The sequence below is a fragment of the Daldinia loculata genome (assembly GCF_022478755.1).
Source record: "Daldinia loculata strain CBS 113971 unplaced genomic scaffold F4817scaffold_9, whole genome shotgun sequence".
NCBI lineage: Eukaryota > Fungi > Ascomycota > Sordariomycetes > Xylariales > Hypoxylaceae > Daldinia > Daldinia loculata.
In genome coordinates, this window is record NW_026054863.1 from 256,165 (window position 1) to 280,863 (window position 24,699).

A 24,699-nucleotide genomic window follows, 5' to 3' on the forward strand; every position below is an offset into this window, starting at 1 on the left:
AATAAAAGCTCATTTGATAAAGGACCTACACCCTATCTTATGACTAGTTAGCTAGAACGTCTTGTGGCTTTTGCTTAATAAATATTTATAGTTTTCCAGTAGAACCCATCTATTTTATTGTCCCTTTTACCTCGCCTGTCTCGTGCTAAACCGTCTTATATACCAAGCATAAAATTATATTTCTTATGCCTTTTACTTGGATCGACTCCTTTTTAAATCTAGCCTCGAAACAATCATACTCCTTTTATTTCATTTTTATTTTATAACTAATTCTATATGTACACAGTAAATCTAATAAGCAAGGTTAAACTTTAATGCATTTCATGTATAATATTTATTTATTATTACCTTTTAAAAAAGATTTGCCTGTCACTTATATAACCCTTTCTCGCCATTCTCGAAGGCTAATTAATATTAAAATTGATATTTTAACGTATTTATTGTAGTCGTAGGATCTCAAACAGAGTTCTAGCTTCATCGTGTAAAAAGACGTGTGCCGGTTTCCCGTAGCCGCAGCCGGACTGTGTAGTTGGTTCACCTCCCTTTGTACCCGTTGGGTAGCGGTATCAAGCAAGTCTTACACATTTAGTTACTAGCCGGTATTCCGTCTCCTGGTATTGCAAGTGGAGTCTCATTCTATAAGTCAAAGTAGACTAGATACCTCGTTTAGCTTGCTGCCAGCAACGCCGAAGAAAGGCAAACCGGATTTTTGAGATAGAATTTAGTCCTTCATATGATTCATCCGGCTATACGGCATCTACCCCCAACTTCGGATGATAGGTAACTCTACTATTCCTACAGCCTTACCATTAACTCTTAGCCCTGCATGAGTTTTTGGGACTTTACGTTTAATGTTATTAACCTACTGTAAGGGCAAAGTTACCTTAGGTAGTCTTTGGTACTATTAAAAAAGTTGACATATAACGAATCAAACCGCAGAACATCTGCCTCTATTCTGCTAGGTAACTACATAGACTATATGCTTATAAGTCTGACTTCGATGTTTGTCATCATCTCTACCGGAAGAGACCCGCGAACCATGCAACCTGAACCCCCCAGCGAGAAATATCGAACTGGGGATGGGGGTATTCCCTGATCACCTGAGTACCTGTCTACTACTAACGCGCTGGTACAGCAATGACCTCTTCCCCGTCGGGTGAATGCTATCCAGATTTCCACCAAGTCTGACGCGACACACTTGGAGCGCAGAATGTTTGTTCCGTAACTCCATCGGAGGTCGAATCCTAATTTCGACCCGATTAAACGCCAGAAGAAGACAAACGAAATTCGCAAAAATCATTCCTCGTTGTACGAGAAAACTACAATACTTGGGATATCTGAAAAATAAAGAAAATGCTCGAAACTAAAAGGTCGTTTAATCGTATCGCTTTGTACACCTATTTGCTACCTCATGACTAGTCGATCGTCATTCTGGTCGGCAGCTGCGGCTGTTTGACATCGTGCATGGAATAGCTAGCTTGGTCCTTGTCGATCTCTTCTCGAGGAGCATTGAGGTGCTGCTTCAGACCGGCACCGAAATTGAACATGCAGACCAGAGCGTTGATGATGGTCAGAATGATTAAGACAATAGTGAGTACTGCAAACGTCGTCAAAGATTTGCGAACGGGTAGGTAATACTTGGATTCGTAAGGATCGAAGATTCGCTCAAGCTTGTAGATGAAATACGTAAGACCGCCGAGATAGAGGACCATGATGATTATCATGCCTATCTTCCATTCCCGTCGCGTAAATAATGCCGCACAGAGGAGAATGGCGATGGTGATAGGGATGGCGGCAGCAGTTAGGCCGAATTCGGTAGATGTCTTGCCTCCGACCACGACTAGGAACTGGATAGTGAAACCGACAAAGAAGAAGAAATCGAATTTTAGAAGGGCAATGTAGACCTGCCAAACATGATTAGTCGTGTATAGGAGCGATATGGCATGGCATGTGACAAACCTGGTAGTGCAGGAATCGCTTCTTCATCCTGTAGTCGGCTCCTATATGCTTCAGGATATCCCAGGCGAATTCCTGGTAAAGCTTCCAAGCAATGAAACTTAGAACAACGCTGGCGAGGGCAATGATGCACGGCATGGCGATGAGAACACCTTGGACTTCTTCCCATACGTCGAGGTCTTCGAAAGCATTATACTGCTTTAGTCTAGCAATGGCCACGCGGATCTGGTCAATTTGGAGGGCGCTGTAGATGAGAAGAGCAAGGTTGGCGACACAGAGACCGATGACTTGAATGGTGTTCTTCATGCGCAGTGCATCCCAAGCTAACACTACGTCGTACAGGAAGCCAAGAATTAGTAGGCCGAGGAAGGTTGGGATGGTTCTTATTTGAGCCATGCCATCTTGCATATTTTCTTCCGAACCCCAGTCTTCTACAGTCCTCATGTGTTTAAGGCCAGTTTGAAACTGGGCAAAGGCGTATCTGGAAAGGAGAAAGCAATTAGTTTGAGACTGGAAGAAGTATTCGGCGATAGCAACTTACGCCTCAAAGACGATTACGATAACGGCTTGTATAGCAGCAACAAGGAAGAATAGGCGCGGCCATTTCCTAGTGAATATCTCGCCGGTAGATTTCGCTAGGCTGCTAGCCCGATTACTCTTGTTCGCGGCCATCTTGGTATCGCGACGACCAACGTACTGCTGTGGATATTGCGCTTGCGAGTACTGGGCGTATTCTTGCTCTGGAGAGTGAAATGATTGATTAGAGGGGATTTGCCGGAAACCCGCTGAATCCCCAGCCAAAAAGGACGGAGATGTATGTCCGAACGCCAGATTGCTGGTACTGGACTCCCCCGAAAGTGAGGAGTCGGACAAATAGCGAGCGCGAAGAGAGGATGGGAACGATCGAGATGCTTATTGGCGAAGTTATTGTTACGACTCGGTCGATGATTTCAATTCGCTTAACCGTTAACCTGTTATCCTCTAGTTTTTTCTTCCACTGCCTCAAGCAATGCGAATAATAGCCTGGCGGGGCTGGGCTGGGCTGGGCTGGGCAACTGAGTAATGAAAAGGGAACAAAGGAGCTAGTTGACGACAAAACAATCTTGACGTTAGTAGAGGCTATCAACGCCGATCTACGAAAACGTCGCGATGTATTGTGGATGATGAAAGGTCGATGGCGAGGTTTAATTATTGTTTGCGAGGTCGATAGAAGTTTGGACGTGCTGGACGTGCTGGACTGCCTGAAACAGATTGATGAGTTTGATCCGTGACGAGGGTGAATGAAGGCAGGGGGGTTGTATTCGGTTCTGTCCGCGGCCTAGACTGGCAGTCCAGTTGCTTGGCGGGCTTTATGTGTCTTGAGTATGCGCGCCAAAAAGGAATCTCTTGGGGATTATTCGGTGCTTCTTGTCACAGTTATTTTTGAAGGATCGGCTCCTGGTTACTCGACAGGTCGAAGTCGAAGACAAGGTCTCAGCGAGCGGTAAAAAAGAAAGAAAAAAAGAGGGCGGCAGATCAGGTTAATTGCTTCGCATCGTGGCTTTACAGGTGCAACTAATAGTTCGGTCGCTTGCTGCTTTGCTGCTTTGAAGAACGAGGCGCAGTTGGAGACCAACACGGAAAATAGGGAGAATAGGGAATCCGTGAACTAAGCGAGGGAACAGTCTCTGTAGGAAATGCGACGAATACCGTTGTGTTGTTTCTTTTGTCTGATTCGTCTGATTCGTCTGATAGTGAAAGGGATGAGAAATTGAGTTTGAACGGTTATTCGGATTGAATGTCAGATGTTCCTTTGCTGACGGGTGGACGGGGACGCGGATCAACAGCTGTAATTCAATCCGAATTTCAAATGGGCTGTGCTGACATTGACATTTGACTCGACATTTGGAGCTGGGGCTGTTTTTTTCTTTTTTACGGGGGTGACAGGGTGAGTAGGACGAGCCATGCGCTAGTAGTGGGGATGTGGGCTTTTTCGGTAACTTCTGTTAGTGACATTTGTTAGTAAATTTGCTATGTGCTTAGTGCCATGCTAGCGAACTCTACTTTTAGAGGTTTCCATCCCTGATGTCGGGAAAGGGCATGCCATGCATCTCGACCATCTTTTCGCCCTTAGGTACCTTAACTGCCTATTGTATCTACCTAGGTAGGTACCTTGAATTATTGAATACGAAAATACGTATGTATGCAACGTTCGACATGGAATCTATACATCACTGATAATGAAGATGACGTGTGTCTAATGCTTAACCTATATGGTATCTTGTGCTTCATTGGATATGTACCCGGATAGGTATACAAATAAATTTCTTTGGTAGTCCATATCCACTCGAGAACGCCTCGACTTCGTATTTATGAGTCTGTGTAACTACTAAGACTACTTGGCTGAACTGTGTCATTTAGGTGCGTATAGGCATATTCTTTCCTGTTCACTTTAACAATTGTACTGTAAAGCCATTAGGTTGATCGGGGGTTTCCTTTTCGAATAAGCCTTACGCGCAATACGGAACTGGCTCATTTGTACAATGTGATACATTGCGTTCCCATCTACATAGTACTAAACCCTGTGAGGACCCTTATGCAGCAAGTTATTTACAACCTGCTATTATCTGGGTAGTCCCCGATGCACAGGGACTTTCAGCCTAGCGGAGTCCCGCTCGCAGAATGATCCATGGAAATATGAGGTAGACAGGGTAGAGCGCAATGCCAAGATGGCTCAGCCCCTTAGATGGTCAATGTTGATCATCAAGCTACCTAATGTCTCCATCCTTTTGTGTAAGTTATAGGCTATTACAATTGTTGTGAAGGCTTGAAATAGTTACTATATGAATGTTATTTGATACTTGATACTATTATGTGCTTGCAATGCAACTTCTCTTAATTGTCGGAGTGGGCGAGTTGCAAGGAGAAACTACCTGTTATAGTATAATTGACTAATAAACTCTGAAACCAAACTCCACACTTCATAACTCGGCCTTTTGCATTCCCTCGTGTTAGTTACGTACTTATCCTTGCCAAGTTGCGAGAGCCCTTTTATAGATTTATGTATCACACAAAATTTGGTTATCCACAACTTAATCTGTAATTTGGAATAAATGCACCTAATATACCAATGTAAGTTACACTGTGATGGCTTGGTAGAGAAGAAGCGGTCCGAAGAGATAGCATAGGTAGGTATCTAATTGAGAGTATGGCTTGCAGTCTACCTTATGTAATTGTATAGGATAGCTACAGGGGTACCTACAATTCTCAAACCTGTTAAGGAGGCTGAATAAAAATCTCCAATGGCAGGGTAGCTTGGAAGTTGAAAGTTGGAACTCAGCCTCGGACGATCTGCACCGCCACGGGTTACCTCCTAGCTACATGTACCTAACCTAGGCAATTACCTTAGGTAATATTGAATTAGTTAATCGATTAGTGGAGGCCCCACGCAGCTCTCAAACGCGCATCCGCGCATCAACGCAACTACGTCAAAAAATACCGAAGCTTTTGGAGCTACCTGACACGCGATTCGGCATCAACGCAAAAATCTACTTACTACTTACAACCATACTTACTTTACAACCGTAGCGCCTTAATACTACTCCCGATATGATGGAAATTGACGAGGAAGATGTCTTACGCGCAATCGCGAACGGTGGTTCTGTTGACTTGTAAGCATACGCCAATGGCTTTCCATTCACTTTCACGGCAGGGTCTCTTACTATTGGGAACAGTTCAATATGGCCAGCTCTATTATCGGGAATAGTGGCGCGAATCGAAAAGGTCAGTATTATATGTCAACTTTAGGTGATCAAGTATTAAACTCTGCAAGTAGATCACACATCATGAATTCCCAATACCTAACCTGCCATCCACGGCGGTTGCTACTACTGCTATTCCATCTTCGATACCACATCCGCCCTTAGTTCGACGCTATTCAGAGCCGACAGAGAACTTTCTATCGCCACTGCCGTCGTCGCCTTTAGAGCCGCCGAGCTCAGCATCTTCTCAAGATAATAAAGAAAATACACCCATTGCGCCACGGGTAAACCCGCTGTCTACATCAGCTCCCGCCTCTTCCACAGCCCTTCCTCCGGGCACGCTACCACCACAAATCATCTCTATGCTTACCGAGATAACCTCTACTTTAAAATCCACATTCCCCAAGTACCCTCCACATACTTTACAACGCTTAACGGAGCTTGTCCTAGCACCTAGAAATCACTACCGTACATTGCCAACATATCTTCATGCCCTCGATAGAGTTGTCCATGTGACTTCGGGTCTTAACATTTATCCACTCCCTCCGGCGATACCGGATATGAAAACAGCATCGCTGCTGACAAATGGAATATCCGATGCCATAGCCTCGCCGTCGCCCTTCGCCGCACCCGGCAGTGACGAAGCTCTAGGCGGTGCTCTCTTGACTCCCATCCCCTGGCTCCAGCCAAACCAGCATGGAATTGGTGGGCCCTCGCAATCCTCACTGGGAACACCGGGAACTAGAAGTCCTAACAGCCAGAATAGCGGAGCAGTCGGCCCAATAGGCGGTGATCTCGAAGGCGAGGTACGTACGGAAAGCACCGAGACCATCGATGGTCCCAATGGCGTCGGTAGTATCGAGACGGTATCAGTATCGGTGAATGGTATCCCCTCAATGGGCGCCCGTGGTATAGGCGTGACTCAAGGCGAGCTACTGAGGCAGGAACAACGAGCTGGCGTGGTCCCCGTCAGCCAGCTTGTGCCTAGCCACCACGTACACGGCGGGAACCCGCACGCCCAGGTTCACCGGCGAGCGTCCACCTCTCCGAGTACCGAATCACCTCAAAATGCAGCGACGCCGACTTCTTCATCCGGCAGTCCCGAGGCTGACAGGAAGTCCCAGTCTCCTCCGAATGTAGATACCCCTACTTCTACTAGCGGTACTGCTACCCCTACCGTAGATGCCGACGCCCCTCTGGGCTCGGTAACCGGCACAGACGACGAGAAGCCGCACGCGCGCGGGCCCGAGGAAATTGGCCCAGAGGACATGGGTCCGCAGCACGGCAACACGAGTCTCGGGAGCACTACGATCGGCAGTCCAGGTGGTGTCGAGATGCAAGGCATCGACGTCGAAGCAGCGGTTGGTCGAAAAGCGGTAGGGGGCCGTGGAAGTAGCAAGAGTCCTCCGAAGACGGACGCGGCGGGCGATAAGATGGACGTCGAGGCATCGGAAAGCGAAGGCAGCGATCGAGAAACGAAACGTGAAGCGGAGGACGAGCCTGAGGGCGCTGCGGGAACGAAGAAACTAAAAGAGGATAAGGAACTGGCGTCCAAGACGACTACCGAAGAAGGACAGACCGAGGCCGAGGCTATGGATACTTCTTCCGATGGCAAGGAAGAAGCGAAAGGGGTGCAGGGGAGCGTCTAGGATAGGCTCCCTAATCTCCGCAGATGGCTGTAGTCGTTTGTTTATTACAGAAGCGAGAACGGAATAAGGAAGGACTATCCGGTCGCGACACGCGGTCGTTGGTCGCACGTAAGATAAGGACCGTATTCCGAGGTCGAATTTGGTTGGAACTGGCACAGGAGAAAGGGGAGGGGTATACTGTATTTTTTTTTTCTCGTTCGGTCTTGGGATTTTTGGAACTTGTGACTTGATACCAGACGGAGGTGGATTATGGACCGTCGGGGACCGTAGTATAGTCATTTTCTGCCGTGACATAGGATACTTTGTATGAATGGACAACGCGTCGGTTCAGCCCTGGCCCGCATTTATACGCCGTGGATCAATCATTGCATGGAATGTTCACTGCATGGGTATTGGTGACGATGGGACAGGATGGATTGTCCGTACATCGTGATATTATTATGTTGGCTACCTAGATCTGTACACGTATGAAATGCTCGTTCCAATCCATGCCGAGTGTCTAAGCTTCCCTTGGTGAAGCTGGTCAGAGTATGGTACATGATTCCGTAGTCCATTATTAAATCTCAGTCTTTTCGCATAGCGCCAGCAAAATTTCACAGCGCAAACCAAATCCGAAGCGCAAATGCATGCAAGCATCTAACGGAATACAATAAACGGCCACCTTTCAATCAAGTAACTACTGAGTCATCAAACACGAGCACTTTCCGCCTTAAAGGACGGTAGAAATGCTCTCGCGCTCGATAACGCTATTCTGCTTGTCATCACGCTTCACGCGGTAAAAGTAGTCGCAGAAATCTGAGCAGCGCATGTGTCGGAGGAATTCTTCGTCGTGTGTGATGACGATGAGCTGGAAGTTGGCCTGCGCCTTTCGCGCCTTAATGATGGAATGCAAACTCTCCGCTAAGCTTCGAATATTATCGCGGTCGAGGTTGGTCGTAGGCTCATCGAGCGCGATCAGTCCGCAGCCGATACCGAACGATTCTGCCAATGCTAAGCGGATGATGATACTTGCTAGTACCTTTTGTCCGGCCGAACATCTTCCTCGCATGTCCATCTCGGTGTCCTGCTTCACCATGCAAACTCGGTAGTTGTATGAGCTGCGGCCCGTCGTGACCTCGCTGTCCGACTTGATTAGGATTGTGTCTATGTCCGTGCCCTGGTATGTGCTCTGCCACAGCTCGCCCGCAATCCGGTTCACTTCCTCCATCTTGAGTGCGTGGTATCGCATAATGGCATTGCTAAGCGCTGTGCCATACTTGCCTATATCCTCGATCACCGCCTTGGTCGTCTCCACCTTGATATGTGTCTCGCGATACTTGTCATTTGCCATTTTGTACTCGGTTTCCCACTCGTCTATTAGACGCCCTAACTCGCCATCCTTGCTCATCATCGTTCCCTTTATAGAACTTATATTCGCGTTCAGCATATGGCTTCGTGATTCCCAGTGTTTAGCCTCGGCATCGAGCCGTTCGTAATCCTCGTTAGCATTACGAGACTCAAGCTCTTCGATGTCTCGTCTGAATTTTTCGATGTCTCGAAGAGTTTTACGGTAGGTGAGATTGTCCATGATATTCTTCTTTCTCAACTCACTATTGCTAACTTCTTCCTTGATTTTGTTGGTTCGCGCTGTCAAGTCGTTCATGTCCTTCTCGATACGCTTAATGACTTTATCGAGTGACTGAATTTGCCGCTCATTAGCAGCGAGGAGCGCCGGACCGCCGCGATCCAGATAATCTTGTATGTCATTGCTAACCAACTTGAGCTTATTCATCGATGTCGCAAGCCCGTCCCGCTCATCGGCAGTTTTCTTCTCTTTCGCACGTCCCCTCTGCTGCGTATCATCTCGGATAGCCTTGGCCTTGGAAATCTCCGGCTCGATTAGCCCTATTTCTTTATCTGCTTCTTGGATAACTTCTTTTTGCTTGTTCATATCATCTTTCTGAGCTTGAATCTGGTCTTGGAAGTACTTCTTCCTCTCAAGCTGCCGACTAGCATCGCCGATCCTATTGTTTAGTCGACTCCGCTCAAGTTCAAGAGAGCTTATTAGATCTCGCATACGCTGCCTGTCACTTGATAGCTGCGAACAATTGTGCTTTACTCCTTTCATCTGCTCGGCGCATTTGTCTTGCAGTTCATGGATCTCGTGGGTGCTTCGAACCGCACCGCTGGACTGCTGTTGAGACATAATACTCTCCACCTGAGCTTCAGCCTCTTCGATCTCTCTCTGTGTCTGAGAGATGGTGTGTACTGTTTTGCTCATTGACTCGAGGTCTTGCTTTTCCTCTAGTCTTCCTCGGACAATCTCGTCCATCTCCTCAACGTTTTGCACCAAGACCTCTTCTCTTTCTTTAGCTACTTGGATCTCCCTGTCGGTATCGCCCTTTTCCGACATCAGTCTAGCGTATGTTTCACTTTGAGGACGAACAGCTCGAAGATTTCCTAACAACTCTTCGCACTCGGCCAGCTCGGTTTGCATCTCCTCTTTCTTAGCTTCCCCGAGCGCTTCTTTAATTTTCTTAACCAAGCGCGACTTCTCACTTACGTCGACAAATGTGCGATCGCAGAGTTTACACCTATTGTGTTTATTTAACACTTTCTGGCATTCTAGATAGTAGTCCTTGAAGTGTTCGAAGAGGGCTAGATCCTTCTCCAAGGTAAGGATCTCCTCTTCGAGGCGCTCAATCTCTTGAGGTAGCTTATCAACGCTCGGTTCGGACGTAGAACCTGCTGCCTTAAGCGCACTAAGTACCGCTAACTTGCATCGCTCCATCTCTTCATTATGCTTCCTGGCCGTCGCCTGTGAATTAGAAAGTGTATACTGCACTTGCTTAAGTTGCTGAACAGTATCGTCGCGCTTTCGGACTGACTCGTCATAGGCCTGTGTCTTCAGCTGTAAAGCATTCTGAAATTCGCGACTGATGGTGGAAGGCTCCCACGGGCCGCTGACCATGCTAGATATCTTATCGCTCCAGGTGCTGGTGAGGGTATCTAGTTTCCGCTTCTTGTCAGCCAGCTCCATCTTGCGAACATCTAATTGCGCTCGGTCAGAAAGGAGCTTGGTAGATTCCATGAGTTCGAGCTTAAGTTTATTATTCTCAGCCTCGAGTTGTTGTAGTTTGCTCTCTTCCTGCTGTAATCTCGTATCGAAGTCACCTTTCTGCAATTCCTGGGTGGCCTGTCCGAGCCGTTGCTCTACATCCTTGAAAGATGCGTCAAGTAACGCCTTGCTGCCTTCGTCAACCTCCACCGAGCTGAGGTCTTTTTGCAGGGCTGCAATTCGTTTCTCTATTTTGCCAATTGCTTGCCTCGCAAAAACGCGGTTTTGCGTATGGCGAGCCTTCTGATTGTCCAAGTCGCCAATGGCGGCTCTCTTCTTTTCGAGCTCGTCAGCATTTTCTGACTGCAGACTCTCAAATTCTCGCTTCTTGTCTGCTAGAAGAGTTTGAATTCGCTCCTGAAATGCCTGAACTTTGTGGTCATCCAGATCTCCATCGAACCCACGAATACTATGTAATTGGGCTGCTTGATGGATGTGCTCGATCCGCAAAGCAAGCTGGCGTTCGTACTTGGCTTTGTCGGATTGGTGCATGCCCTGTTCTGCCAGCTTCTCTTTTATCTCATCACCAGTCCTCGAGTGATCCTTCTGGTACTGTCGGAACTGCTCAATGTTCTCCTTATGTTCCTGTTCAAGTCTGGTAACCCGATCTTCGTACTGTGCTAGAGTGTCCTGCAACCAGTCGTCGGGCTCGTCCATCTCAGTCATTCTGGATTTCGTCTCCTCTAATTTCTGTTGAAGGTAGCCGAGTTCTCGCTGGTTGCTCTTCAAGTCGTTCACGATGTTAAGAAAGCTGTTCGCCTCCCGGTGCATCTCGACAGCGTTCTGATCAGCCTCGTTCTTCTCCTTCTCCATCTGTTCACATTCTTTCCGTAACCGCTCTATTTCTTGGAATAGTTCCTGAGATCGCTTTTCACACTTGTCGGCCTTCTCCTTGTTAGCCTTGTCTTGGCCTTCCATGATCTTATATTTTTGTAGGTCTTCTCCCTGTTTCTTTTTTAGCAACTTAAGGTTATCGATTGCTTTGGTATATTTCATAGCCTCGAAAATCTCATCGAACCGTTTTTTGAGAGCTGAAGGTTCACTCATAGGCCATAACGATTCGTCTTGATGGCAGAATATCACAGCGTCGAGGATAGCTGGGGCGACACCTAGACTGGTAGGGACGGCGGTGTCGAGGTTAATTACTCTAGAAGAGGTTGAGTTCTTTTCGCCGCCGTGGTCGGTGAGGAGGGTACCCTCGAGGGTTTTCTGGGACCTCGTGGTCTTCTTCACGGTGAGCTGTAGACTACGGGTGACCACATAAGTAGTATCAGGAGGAACTTTGAACTTGAGCTTGACCTGTGCTAAGACCTCTCGCTCTCCGCATAGCTTAGGATCGTGAATGAAAGCCCCCCCCTTGCTGTTGGGAGGTAGCTCGCCAGTGGTGGCATATTTAAGACACTCGATTATGGTAGTTTTACCTGAGCCATTATACCCCACGATGAGAGTGAGGGGAGTGTTGAACTGGATAGTCTCTCGAGTGAGATGACTGAAGGATCGGACGCCCGAGATGGACAGTTTGTCTATCTTAGACATTGTGACGGATCAAAGTCCCGAGTTTTCCGGACTACAAAACGATCGTCCCATACTATGAGACCAATACTATCTAGTAGTTGCAGTCTAGAGGGCTTCGCTAATTAATGGGAATGCTTAAGATGCGTATTTCTTTATCTGGTCCTTTACGTGGTAGAAGTGGTTTATGAAGTTGCTTATGATTAATTTTCAATCGGACGCGTTGTGGTACAATTTTTGGAGGGGGACGCGCCTTAGGAATTGTACGTAAGTTGAGCTAGGTACATGATGTATCAATGTATATCTGGTACTAAGGTAGGTAGTACCTGCAGCAGCCTAAACTTAATTGTCTAGGCCACCAGAAAGCAGGAGCAGGCAAATTCAATCCTAGATCTGCCCTCCCGCTGTAGTTCCACTTTATGTATAACAACATACCCTGGTAAACGTAATAGACGTAACAGACGTAGCAGGAGGGGAAGTGCAGCTTTCATTGGCATGTGTTTAAATGGCATACCTAAAACCAATGTAAGAAAGGGCTGCATTATGCAGTATACTCTGGTTTTCCCATCTACTTAAACCTACATACAACATAAAAAAGAAATTCCCTATGGCTGGCATAGCAAGATGTCTACATGGTATTGGAGGTTACTCGTAGGTAGTACATGTAAGAAGATATATGTAGGTATTAGTGACCTAGCAATCGTCCGACCTATGGGTCTTTTTCTTAGATCGCCTTAGCTTTTTGAGGTATTGGTATTGTGAATGGGTATGTACGTAAAGAGCTACCGCCGTAGTACACTATATAGTAGCAGTAGCTTCCAGGTTAGTAACGTACCTTGTATGCACATAGTAATTGACCTTCCCTACAAGTACAAGTACAATTCTAGGTCACACGGCAATCCATTTTGTTAATCGAGAAAGTGAAATCCCATCCCGTTTTCTTCGATATGCCCCTGCCCCCTTTATCAATCCCTCATGCTGTTATTGCTGCTACCCCAGCTTAACATCTAGAAGGTAGGTATGCTTTAACATATGCTTGAAAGTTACCTACCTTTAACCTATGATCTCCCATCTTCTACCTGGCTCTTCCATATCTAATTCTATCCCACATCGGGATACCCGGTTCATATTCATATTTGTGTGGATTCCCTCATTCTTTTTTTAAAATCTTCTATCATCTGCGACCATCCTAAATCATAGTTCATCTTCGACTATCTGATCTGCCCCTCTCATTCGTCCTTTTATTGTTCGAGTGCGATCGACCAGATGCCCTGGCTGCAGAGACCCGAATGCTCTCCATTCCCCAGTAATAAGACACACTACTGCTGCGTCGCATTTAACTACGATTCAGATTCAAGCTGCCGCCGTGGTCGCCGCCACAATCCACTATCGCTGTCATGGACCACGGACCACCACCAAACTCCAATGACTTATTTGAGTTTACTACGCCGGTTACATTGAACCCGGTGAGTACTAACGGCAGTATGCTCTCATGTCTCAGCCGTGGCGAATGCCGCTAGTCTTAAACTTTGTGCCCTAGCCCTACTAATAATGAGCTTTATACATCAGATGACAGCCGCCGACCAGAACGAAATGATGGCGCTCTACGATAGCTCCATGTTCACAAACTTCGACGGCTTGCCAATGAGTATTGATGGCCTTCATGATATGACTGCTATCTCGCCGCAACCATATACATCAGTTTCCGCTACGGCAAACCCACAGCCCGCGCTTATCCATAATGACGCTATGCAATTTACATCAAATACCGGTGATAGCGCAGTCCCGCCGGCGCCGAGTGCGGGCGTTGCTCCGAGCTTCCCTACCCCCGCGCAGCCTACCCTACAAGGAGGCAGTACTTTGACCGAATTCACCAAGAGGAGGAATTGGCCCGCAAAAGTTGTGGAGGAGCTCAAGGACTTTTTGCAGATACTGGATGCTCACGGTAGAATCAAATATGTGTCACCAAGCGTCACGTCCTTGACTGGTTATGAATCGGAGGAGCTAGTCGACCGGTTCGTTAAGGATCTAATCCATCCAGATGACCTTGGAATCTTCACCTCGGATATGAACGAATCTATAGCCACCGGGAACCCGCTGCGCATGTTCTATCGTCTTAAAAAGAAGGATGGCAGCTACGCCATATTTGAGTCTGTCGGTCATGCACATATCGCCGCAGCTAAATTCGCGCCAAACCCGGAAAATCAGTCACCCTTCTGCCAATCCGTATTTATGATGTCACGGCCGTATCCCACCAAGAATGCCTCACTATTAGACTCATTCCTAGAGCACAAGATCGAAAACGAGCGACTAAGACGCCGAATCGCGGAGCTCCGAAGGGAAGAGGAGGAAGAGGAGGCATCTCAGCAAAGCTGGTTCACGAGCCAAGAGGGCCGATCAGATATCGCTCCATCAGAGGATACGGTGATGACATCTTCTCAGAGTCCTGCTTTGTTCACCCACACAAGTATGGATTCACAAGCCATGCCGCCTCCAGAAAGACCAACGCCGCTCAACATAGCATTAACAAGGGAGAATCTCGAGGGGGTAACAGCAGGAAACCGGCCAGATTCGATTAGGGATAAAATGGCAAGATATGAGGGCGCGTCACATACCGACACTATCGAGATGCTGACTGGTCTGAGATATGTCGAAGGGGAACGAAGCCGTGGTATCACTACCGGCAATTCTAGTCCGACCCTGGTCAAGGGCGACGTTGGTATTGCAATACCGATCGATAGAGACCCTAGAACAGGAGAGAAAAAGAAAAAGCTCAAAGTCGCAGAAGAATATGTCTGTACTGACTGTGGTGCGTATAACAAATCGTGTGTAAGCCGCACGGATCATCGTTCTAACATGGTTCAGGAACACTTGATTCCCCAGAATGGAGGAAAGGTCCCCAAGGACCCAAGACTCTTTGCAACGCTTGCGGCCTTCGATGGGCGAAAAAGGAGAAGAAGAAGAATGCTAATAGTGGAGGTAATATGGGCAATTCCGGTCCTGGGCATATTCCTATGCCTATCATGGAACATCAGTGAGCGTCTCTTGAGGTTTAATGGTTTTCGTCCCAAGTGAACCGGTAATATAACCCGAGGTGTATGGCGTATGGGCATTTCCTGAGGTATATGATAGTGCTTTATGCACAGCGGGCATTTCAAATTGGTCGGGCTATGGACACGGAGTCGGAATAAAATCACGGTGTGCTGAGCTTTTACGAACGAGCTTATTACACGACATGGTCTTTTCTCCTTTTTTTCTTCGTTCTTTTCTTCGAGATACCTGGGAACGAATATGGTTCGGGCTGTACGATTCACGGGGATATCTCACAGGCAACAAAATGGGTGGCTATGGACTACTTAGATGTATACGGTATATCATGAGACAAGGAAACAAGAATGCTAGTACGGGTTTTTATCTATTTTTTAATTTGAGGCTGACATAGTGAAGTAACGCGATAATGAGAGCTTCCAGCAATTTTATTCCCCTTTAATCATACCAAAGCTTTCTATCTACAGCACTATCTAGGCCCTTGACCCTCTACCATTCAGATGCGATAGCTTTTATCCTCTATAGGAAGCTCCATTCCTGCGGGAATTTTTAACATGATGGTGTATGTGACATATTCTCATGTACTGAGCGCCATTTTCGACTGCGCCGACTGCGCCGACTTCGCCATCCTCTCTTCAAGCGTCCACTCATTAAGTCGTGGCGCAAATCCCGCAGCGTAGTAGCTACAACGGCGGCAATAGGGGCTCGCGGCAAATGCTTGACAACACGGAATGCAACAAGTAGTCATGTTTATATATGCTACATAGGATACGCTCAGTTGGTTGGTGGGCTGTTATACGCATTCATTTGTTGGTCTAGATCCTGCACCTGGAATGGTCTATATTACGGGGTGATATATGGTTACACGATCTCGATCGCATCTTCGCTCAGTAAGTCAATGATCGGCGCTCTTAGGAGGTCAACTCCACATGGGATTTCGTTTGATTTTGGCAGAACCGCAGTTTAACTAGATACTACTAGTATAGACTGGGCTTCCTTTCATAACATCATGATGTAAAATATCCCTCAAATTTCCGGGCTAGCAATGCGACCGTCCCGTTGTAGGAAGCTCGCGGGACGGGACCTTGCGGGACCTTTATGCGAGGAACTTGGATGCTAGACCGAGGATGCCTGATCCCGAGGACTGCGCCTTGCCGCCGCCTTGGCTCTTCAGGTACATCTTTAGGGCCATCTCGCCAGCTTTCATCACGGCGGACTCCTTGCTACTATCACTGGAGACCTTGCCCTGAGAAGCCTTCTGATCGAAGAGCTGCAGATGAGGGTTTAGCACGGTATCCACAGTATAAAAAGCAATATCTTAGGAATACGTACCTTGCTAGCTTCAGCCATGGCGAGACCTACGAAAGCACTCTGGCTGCTACTCTCCTGCGCATCCGTTAGTCTTCTGTCTAGTAACACAGCGTTTTGCAAGCGGGGTTTTGGTCGTACCTGGGCGCTCTCGCTCTGACCACTAGTAAACAGCTTGAGAGCTTGCATGGCGGCGGCAGAACCTAAGCTCTTATCGTCCGCCTCGTTATCGTCATCGTCGCCCTCGAAAAAGCGCTTGTGCTGCTTCACAGCGTCATCCTCGTCTACGTCTTCATCCGCAAGGGACTGCTTCTTCTGGGTGAGGGCACCTAGTAGGCTAGAGAACAGGTCTCTATCGCCGGAGCTCCCCGCATGTCGAGTCGCATGCTCGGCCGCTCCGCGGAAGTCATCGTCGTCAGAGCGAGGATAGCCACCACCAGCGGGATATGCGCCACCGTGCGTCACTATAGGCTCGTCGTTAGAACAGTATTCGGTACGTATGAAGTTGATTCGTAGTTAAGCTCACCGTTGCCGCCGAAATCTGCAGTTACATTGGAGTGGTTAGCTGCTGATTTGACCCTGAGGATCATACGCATGCGGGGCAGGCATATCGCCAAGCTTACCTTGCTGTCTCTCCCCGCTCATGTTGAAAGTTGAAAGTCTAGGCCTAAGGTTAAAAGTGACGAACAGTAGGGGTTTAGGTAAAAGATAAAACTGTAAATTCGGGACGATGAAGAATCGAGAAAAGCAAGAAAGCACAAAGAGGATTATGTATTTTCTAGGTTAGAGGCGCATTAGCTAAAAGGGACAAAACGTTTATCTAGTCTCAGACCGAGACACCTGCGTCACAGCTATAGCGACCTAAGCTTAGCACCATCCAATCCATTGGACGATGACGTGTGCGGGGCATTCACACTATGTTTAGGATTGACCTGGGCATTGTCTGGGGGCTAGCAGCAAGTAATACATAGCAAGTCATTTAACAGGTATATACATACATCTAAGCCGAATATACTTGTACTCGGAGTTGAAAGTATGCGATACTCAATATGTAGATTAATACCTGATATGGGACTAAATCACTCTTAGTAAATGCATTTCAATATAGCTGCATATGCTCAATTATTAAGAAACAAGGATATCTCCGTCTTGAAACTCCCAGACTCCTAAGAGATTTATTTCCCTTCACTTTTCAACCATTCACTCCAGCATATCATGATCAACATGATTAATATGATTGACATGATCAGCATGATCAGTAAACTCGACTAATACGGCAAAATAATCATTCCCCTCCTCTTTTCCCTAAGTACATTGACTTGGAGCTTTTAATTTGGAGCTTTCTCAGCTGCATGCATGTCAGCTTTCAGATCTCCCCCAGCCCAATCACGCATATATATCACACATGCAAATGGTCGAAGGTAGCTTGACTATTGGTTTCAGTCTTCTTTTCCATTACCTGGTTACCCTCATAAGCTGAAAGTGCATACTGTCACTTCTCATATTCCCCATTTAGAGCATCCCGAGATAATCACCGCCTCGTATCAACTGGCATCGTGCAGCACGTGGACCATCGCGTTAATGAGGGCAATTCTAATAATATCGAGTGGTATTAGTATCCAGAGTGGCTTCGTGGTATATTAGAGTACCCCTTGCGACTTGGTACAGTACCTTAGGAGGTACGTAAAACTTCGCTGGAGAGCCATTATTCATAGGCAGGTAATTATAAAGACTCGTCGCAAGATCTTTTCCTGTTATTATATTTACTGATGAACTACAGCAAAGCCTGCCTACGTACCGATATTAGATTATACTACTAGTTGTAGTATACAACCAAACCCAGTTAATGGGAGGTTAAACATACTCTACTATTTGCTACCATTGTTCCTTAAGCAAGACAAGTATTCCGTATACGAATGAAACATGTGACTTCACGTGAGAATGCCTACGATAAGGTCAATCTCTCCTATAATAGAGCTGCCGGCGGAACGACGTCAGTTCACTATGTATATAGGAGGGTAACAGCGAAGTCCAAAAATAGTTCTCGGCTAGCATTTCGAATTACCATTCCGAGAACCACTTAACCCCTTTTATTACTTGATCAAATTCTAATATACCCGATGTATCGTCCACCACGTTTCCTTGTTATCACTCCATGTAATTCTCCGAAACGTCGCGTATCTAAGAACTATGTGTTAGATCTCTTAGATTACTGAAATATCTACGACAAAGAGCTTGTAGCTATATCAGTGACCCCCCACGCAAAAACTGGGTTGATTTCCCACACCTTGCTCTCATCTTTACAATCATGCAGGGAGACGTGGAATGTGTCGATGTGCTCATTATCGGAGCCGGCCCTGTGGGCCTCATCACGGCGTTCCAGCTTGCCAAGTTCGGCGGTGTCTCCGTCCGAATCGTCGAGAAACATGCCAAGTCTGATCAAGATGCGTACGGCCGTGCTATTACGCTCTTCCCTCGAACAACAGAGATGCTTGACCAGCTAGGCCTTGCTGATGAGCTGCTGTCAAGTTGCTTTGCCTGTCGTGATACGGTCACCTACGATGCTCAGGGTGACGAGGTCGACGGTCGTGGGTGGAGTTTCATGAAACACATGAATGATACGGCGTTCGATTTCGCCCTTGTCCTAAGACAAAGGTTCCAAGAAGAGATATTTCGAAACGCATTGAAGCAGCACGATGTGCATGTAACAGCGCCAATCGAGTTAATAACCGCTTCGGTTGATAGGAGCATCCCTGTTGGAGGCCATAAGGTAACAGCAGTTCTTCTCAACCGCCAAAATGGAGTCTACGAAATTGTGAAATGCAAATACTTGATTGGTTGTGATGGAGGACGCTCATCTGTCCGGCGTATCTTCAACATTGCCTTCGAAGGTTCCATTAGTGAAGATCAATGGGTGAGGATAGACGGTCAGGTCCAAACTGACTTGCCCAAACCTCGCTCTTACTGCTCGATCGAGTCCCCAACACATGGAAACGTGCTCTGGGCTGCCTTGGATCATGGAGCTACAAGAATCGGCTATGCATTTACTGACGATCGGGCCAACGCATATCATGAGTTCGACGAGGCCGCTGCTGTTAAGGAGGCTATTGCCGCAGTTAAACCCTTTCACCTTGAATTTGAGCGTGTCGATTGGTGGACAATATACACAGTAGGACAGCGCATAGCAGAATCCTTCTTCGCCAAGGGCTGTATCTTTCTTGCCGGAGATGCCTGCCACACCCACTCATCAGCCGCAGCGCAAGGAATGAACACCGGTATCCACGACGCTGTGAACCTCGCTTGGAAACTAAGTCTTGTCCTTCGCGGATGTGCAAAGCCTGAGATTCTTGAGACATATCATACGGAACGGTTCGTAAATATATCAAAACTTATCGAGTACGACAGAGATATCAGCCAGCTCATGTCAAATCACCTACCTGAGAAATGGCAAGGTGATCCAGATGCCGACATCAATGTGATTCTAGCGCAGGTCTTAGAAGAGATTGGAACTTTTACCAATGGACTTGGCATCTCCTATGAGATTCAAAAAAACAACCCCTTGAATGTAGAGGGTTCGTTTATCAGCGCGCACCAACTAGTTAAGCCAGGAATGAGAGGCCCGGATATTACACTCCTACGCCCGGGAACACTCGAGTCGACAAGGTTAATCCGTGAGCTACCTAATACCACCAGGTTCGGCGTCTTGATTTTCACGAGCAATCAAGTACCCGCTATTCCGAAGATAGTGTACGACGATATAACACGCTCGCTAGCCCTAGAACGGCCCATTCTTATGAGTGCGTATCTCAATATCAGAGACCATATATTATAGAGCTAAGCTGACAAGGAAATAGGTTGCTTGAAATTCATCACGATTCTCCCCAAACCTACGCCTTCGCCATATGAAATCCTCGGGCACGAGCCTATCGGGCGTGTTTATTTCGTCAAGGAAGACGGAGCTGCGTACCACCGATATGGAATTGACACCTCGCGGGGCGCAATCATAGTACTAAGGCCAGACGGCTGGGTTGGTACGATGATTGAGTTGGGAAACAGGGCTGCTTGGGAGCTTGAAAGTTATTTCGACAAAATTCTCTTCTATCGTTCGGCTTAAGTCCGGGGTAGAGGTTGTATTCTCGGAGGCTTCGCTTTCGATGGTGCTTCGATGTGTCGTCTGGTATCATTATAAGGTACCATTACACTTATCAAGAAGGGAAATAAATTTAGATACGAAGATAGCAACCTGATAGGTACTTAAATAGAGTAATGTTTTCTGATGTGTACGAACAAGTCCTAGATTCGAAACCCGATATCGTATTAGAGTGCTGACAAAGGTAAGAGGCTGGGGGTGCAACGCCAAATCATACGATACAATATAATTGCCAACATGCCTAGGTACCTACCTCTGTATACGTCGGGACTCATGGTAGTTTAGGAAATTCAAGCCAATTTTCAGTTTAATAGAGTGATAATACAATTTCGATTTTTAATCATTTACATCCCAAGACATACCTACCCAATTCAAGTTTCACGGATTATGGAGTATTATGATTAAGCCTTAGGTCGACTTGGGAACTGGCATAAGTAGAGGTATAATCTAACCAAGATACTTAAAATACTGCTCATATTTACTTCTAGTGACTAAGCATATTCATGCCAAGTACATAGGTGTCGAGCTAATAGCTAAAGCTTCATAGCCGTGATAGGGCAGTGGGGTGCAGCAAAATGATATATTATAAGTGATAACCTCACTGCCGGCACAACCGTTAGCCTTCTAGAATCAGACCAGAAACTGAGGGGAAATCCTTCTTATGAACGGCTACTTCGAATCCGTACCCCTAGGGGTTATCGTAGGGTTAGCTACCGTTTCCCCTAGCCGAATCGTTAACCGTTCGATATACCTGCATACGTATGTGCCCAAACATGCCCGTTTAAGAAGTAGGGGTCGACCGTAGTTGTTTATGGATTCTAGACTGACTATTTTGACAAAATATGAGACGGTCTAAACCCTATTGACCCTAGGTACGTATGTAAAACTGCATCAAGTTTCAAACTGACCTAGGGTCCTGCGTAAGCGGCAGGGTATATTTCAAAGAAGCGCGTGGGTATTTTCGTGACCGCCTCAGATCTATCTTAAACCGAACAGCTTAGTAGATAAAAGTAGATAAAAAAGACTACACAATCCTGGTTTTGCTTTTAGTCATGTCAAGGAGGTGAAGGTGGAAATACTACGAATCGGGGATGGATATATACAGGCTCTAGTATCACTGAGTTATAGTCAAAGAGAGATCGGGTATGAGGGGAATAAAAAGAGAACCGAGGTGAGCTTTGTAGTTGTTGCGATGTTTAAAGAGGTTAGAGACTTAACCTCGACCGTCGAGGACGAAGTATGTTGGCTAGTCGTGCTTTACACTAGTAGAACGGTCGAGAGAGTTTCTAACTCCCAACAACCCCTGTCAGGATTACGGACGGTTCTTGAATTTAGGTTAAAGCATATATTGAGCATATATTGGACGACAGTATTAAACTAAACACCACGAACCCCTGCTCCGACTGGACTCACGATGCCGAGTACCGAAGACCCCTAAGACCCTGAGACCCTGAGACCCCTATGTATGTAAACACGGCCAACCTTCTTGCATAGGTGGGCCACCACGTGGCTTGGGGAGTTCTTTCACCCATGTTCCCGGACAGCCACGCTTGCAGGATCTACATACACACGCAGTAGTGGACACAGACATGAAGTTAACCAAACTGAGATCCTGTATGTCTCGATGCAAAGTAACCTACGCAGGCGCTCTCACCGAGAATAATTAACGCATCATGGAGACCCTTACGTAATGAAGCTGAAGCAGCCGGTGTTACATAACTACATACCTCTTATAGGACTGGGGTGGCATGATAGTGGTACGATGTCGTAAAAAGAGTAGGTAGGTATGGAGAGAAGATGCATAGTGGGCTTTATGTATACTTGATTAGTAAATATCCTATATATAGTTCTATAATGATGTGATCTATCTTAATACGATATATCCTACATATTTTATCCTGTATCCTCACCCTCCTTTTCTCGCAACTCCCTTCGCCATCGCATGCCCCTTTTCACGACCAAGTACAGACAAGGCGAAAACAACAAGTAAAGCACCGCGATGATGGTGTAAGCTTTACCCGGCCCTACGGCCCTAATGAGCGGGTCGATACCTGCCGCCATGGCGGCACCTAAGAGGAACTTGATAATGTTATTTGCTGCACTCGCAGCACCCGTCTTCCCCGGCCGGATGTCTGCGATGAGCGCGCTGAAGACGCTAGTGACGCTGACAAGACCTAGCCCGAGGAGGAAGACAAGCACGCATACGACAGCTACCGAAACCTCGTCTTCAAGGGTCCATCCCCAAGCCGTGATGACGACCATGCTTAGGATAAGCGGCGGGATGGCGACCTCGATCCGTGCCCGTTCAATAGGGAAGTCTAATAGATCCATCTGACGGGTCTGATCTACCTCTATTCCCAGCTTTCGCGCGTGCCGCCGATAATTCCAGTTCATTCCCTTCCCGACGAATGCGACGGAGAGGATGGATCCGACGGCCATGGGTAGGTAGATCAGGCCAACTTTGAAGCCATCGAAACCGTATATCTCAGAGATTAGGGTTGGGACGGCGGTTGCTACAGCATAGACACCCGCGAATACGAGACCGCCATAAAAGAAGAGCAGACTAAGCTCCTTCTCGCAGAGGAGAACAAGAGATGTTAGGAACTTGGACCAGGCAAAGTTCTTCTTAGGAGAGGGTTCGATCGCCTCAGTAATGGTTGCAGTATTACTCTCGGTATCAGAAGCGTCCTTCTTCCGCTGGAAGTTCCGGATCAGCTGCACTACCGTCTGATTACGTTTCCGCGGCAGGATAGAACCATCGCCCACGACCATGCGGCACGTCTCCGGGAAGAGGAAAATCAGGACTAGGAGGTTGGCTACGGCACATATAGCCAAGAACCAGAAGATGGTCCGCCACCCCAGGTACTGCGCGATAGCACCGCCGATGACGGGCCCCAGACTCGGCCCCAGCGTGACTGGCACAGCGATGAGAGCCGTGTACTGGCCACGCTCCGCGCTGGTCGCGATGTCCGCCACGACGCCCTGACATAGAGCCTGCGTAGCGGATATAGTAGCGGACTGGAAGCAACGGAGGCCCAGGAGACTCCCGTAACTATCGGATTTAGCAAGGCCTACATTGGCAATGATGTAGAGCACAAAACACGCCAGGTAAGCCGGCCGACGGCCCGAGCTATCAGCGAACCCGCCAATGAAGATAGGCGTAACGCCCTGCAGAATCATGTAGCTGGTGACTGTGAGATTGATTCGAGTGGTTGAGACATGCAAGTCAGCAGCTGCGATATTCAGCGCAGGTAAGTAAATCTGTGCCGTCCAAGAAGCGAACAACGCGCTGAAGGCGGCGCTCAGGACGATCAGCCGCTTCTGCCACGGCTTGTATACCGTGAACTGGGGCGGGATCTCCTCGACCGGCGGAGTATCCGCCGACTCCTTGGGCACGGCATCGTCGTCGGTAATGGCGATGACAGTGTCGCCGCTTACTTCACTGGGCCTCTTGGGGTCCTCTGGGAGGTCAAGGGGCACCACCGCCGAAACATCCTTCTCGATAACCACTGTTGTTATTTCCTGCTTCTCTTCCATGATTGGTTGTTCTCCGGTGTATAGAGGCGGACCAAAACTCACGTGAAATTCACGTGAAGTTCACGTTGGAAGCTGCGCGGTGGTCAAAGCTGGAGAGGGCTCGCCAGCAGAGCGCAGCCAAAAGCGTTCCGGGGCGCTGTTTAACTTCTTTTAAGAGTATAGAATACTCTTCCGGTACGTCACGTCGTGCCATGGCCCATGGGATGGCGGGATTAGCTTGTATGGGCGAACAACGATGCTCGGTAGTTCGTGGTAGAGCTGTAGTCTCGCCCCCAGAGGACTCCTTGTCGGCCCTTCAGGCGGATGACAGTCAAGCCTAGATTGTGGCTCGTGTAGAGGGCTTTTCGTCTGTCCATCTCGCCTCTGGAAGTCTTGGCGCCTCTTATGAACCTTGAAGGGCTTGAGGACCAACAGCTCATAATCCCACGGCTAGAACGTATGCTGACGAGAATAGACTCGTCTAGGCCCTAGCTTCCGCCAATGGCAGAGGTATAAGGTGCCAACCAGGAACAGCAATGGTCTCGTCAACGGGAGATTCGGGATCTATGTAGTGTGGTAGCGATGTTGGATTCGTGAGACGCGTCGGCCCACCAGCTCTATGTACGTGTCATGCTACAAATACGTACCAGCTAGCCCAGCCCTACATATGTATGCTCTTCAAAGATACATGGCTTGCCGACTGATCTTATCTCTAGTAGATGC

At 47.5% G+C, this 24,699-nt stretch overlaps 7 protein-coding genes across 7 annotated transcripts; 3 read left to right on the forward strand and 4 right to left on the reverse strand.

Annotated features, from left to right (window-relative positions):
- Positions 1-1,391: 1,391 nt before the first annotated feature.
- F4817DRAFT_299961 (uncharacterized protein) lies at positions 1,392-3,293 on the reverse strand. Its single transcript, XM_049299783.1, has 3 exons — positions 2,498-3,293; positions 1,960-2,437; positions 1,392-1,904 (listed from the first exon to the last, which is right to left on the reverse strand). The coding sequence occupies exons 1-3, from the start codon at positions 2,626-2,628 to the stop codon at positions 1,416-1,418; spliced, it is 1,098 nt and encodes a 365-aa protein (XP_049161682.1). The 5' UTR covers positions 2,629-3,293; the 3' UTR covers positions 1,392-1,415.
- A 1,936-nt stretch (positions 3,294-5,229) lies between these two features.
- F4817DRAFT_329216 (uncharacterized protein) lies at positions 5,230-7,762 on the forward strand. The gene is made up of 3 exons (XM_049302248.1): positions 5,230-5,606; positions 5,670-5,718; positions 5,771-7,762. Exons 1-3 carry the CDS (start codon positions 5,545-5,547, stop codon positions 7,343-7,345), a joined length of 1,686 nt encoding a protein of 561 aa, XP_049161683.1. The 5' UTR covers positions 5,230-5,544; the 3' UTR covers positions 7,346-7,762.
- Positions 7,763-12,174, reverse strand: F4817DRAFT_329218 (putative RAD50 protein). The gene has a single exon (XM_049302249.1). The coding sequence runs from the start codon at positions 11,976-11,978 to the stop codon at positions 8,055-8,057; it is 3,924 nt and encodes a 1,307-aa protein (XP_049161684.1). The 5' UTR covers positions 11,979-12,174; the 3' UTR covers positions 7,763-8,054.
- A 631-nt stretch (positions 12,175-12,805) lies between these two features.
- On the forward strand, positions 12,806-15,450 carry F4817DRAFT_329220 (uncharacterized protein). The gene is made up of 3 exons (XM_049302250.1): positions 12,806-13,420; positions 13,524-14,763; positions 14,820-15,450. The coding sequence occupies exons 1-3, from the start codon at positions 13,352-13,354 to the stop codon at positions 14,990-14,992; spliced, it is 1,482 nt and encodes a 493-aa protein (XP_049161685.1). The 5' UTR covers positions 12,806-13,351; the 3' UTR covers positions 14,993-15,450.
- Positions 15,451-17,291, reverse strand: F4817DRAFT_329222 (uncharacterized protein). The gene is made up of 5 exons (XM_049302251.1): positions 16,934-17,291; positions 16,837-16,851; positions 16,452-16,774; positions 16,335-16,388; positions 15,451-16,272 (listed from the first exon to the last, which is right to left on the reverse strand). Exons 1-5 carry the CDS (start codon positions 16,953-16,955, stop codon positions 16,099-16,101), a joined length of 588 nt encoding a protein of 195 aa, XP_049161686.1. The 5' UTR covers positions 16,956-17,291; the 3' UTR covers positions 15,451-16,098.
- Positions 17,292-18,618: 1,327 nt separating this feature from the next.
- F4817DRAFT_357025 (3-propionate hydroxylase) lies at positions 18,619-20,424 on the forward strand (the record flags this gene model as incomplete). Its single annotated transcript, XM_049305868.1, has 2 exons — positions 18,619-20,107; positions 20,165-20,424. The coding sequence occupies 2 exons, from the start codon at positions 18,619-18,621 to the stop codon at positions 20,422-20,424; spliced, it is 1,749 nt and encodes a 582-aa protein (XP_049161687.1).
- Positions 20,425-22,353: 1,929 nt separating this feature from the next.
- Positions 22,354-23,997, reverse strand: F4817DRAFT_313254 (MFS general substrate transporter; the record flags this gene model as incomplete). Its single annotated transcript, XM_049300221.1, has 1 exon — positions 22,354-23,997. One exon carries the CDS (start codon positions 23,995-23,997, stop codon positions 22,354-22,356), a length of 1,644 nt encoding a protein of 547 aa, XP_049161688.1.
- Between the last annotated feature and the right edge of the window lie 702 nt (positions 23,998-24,699).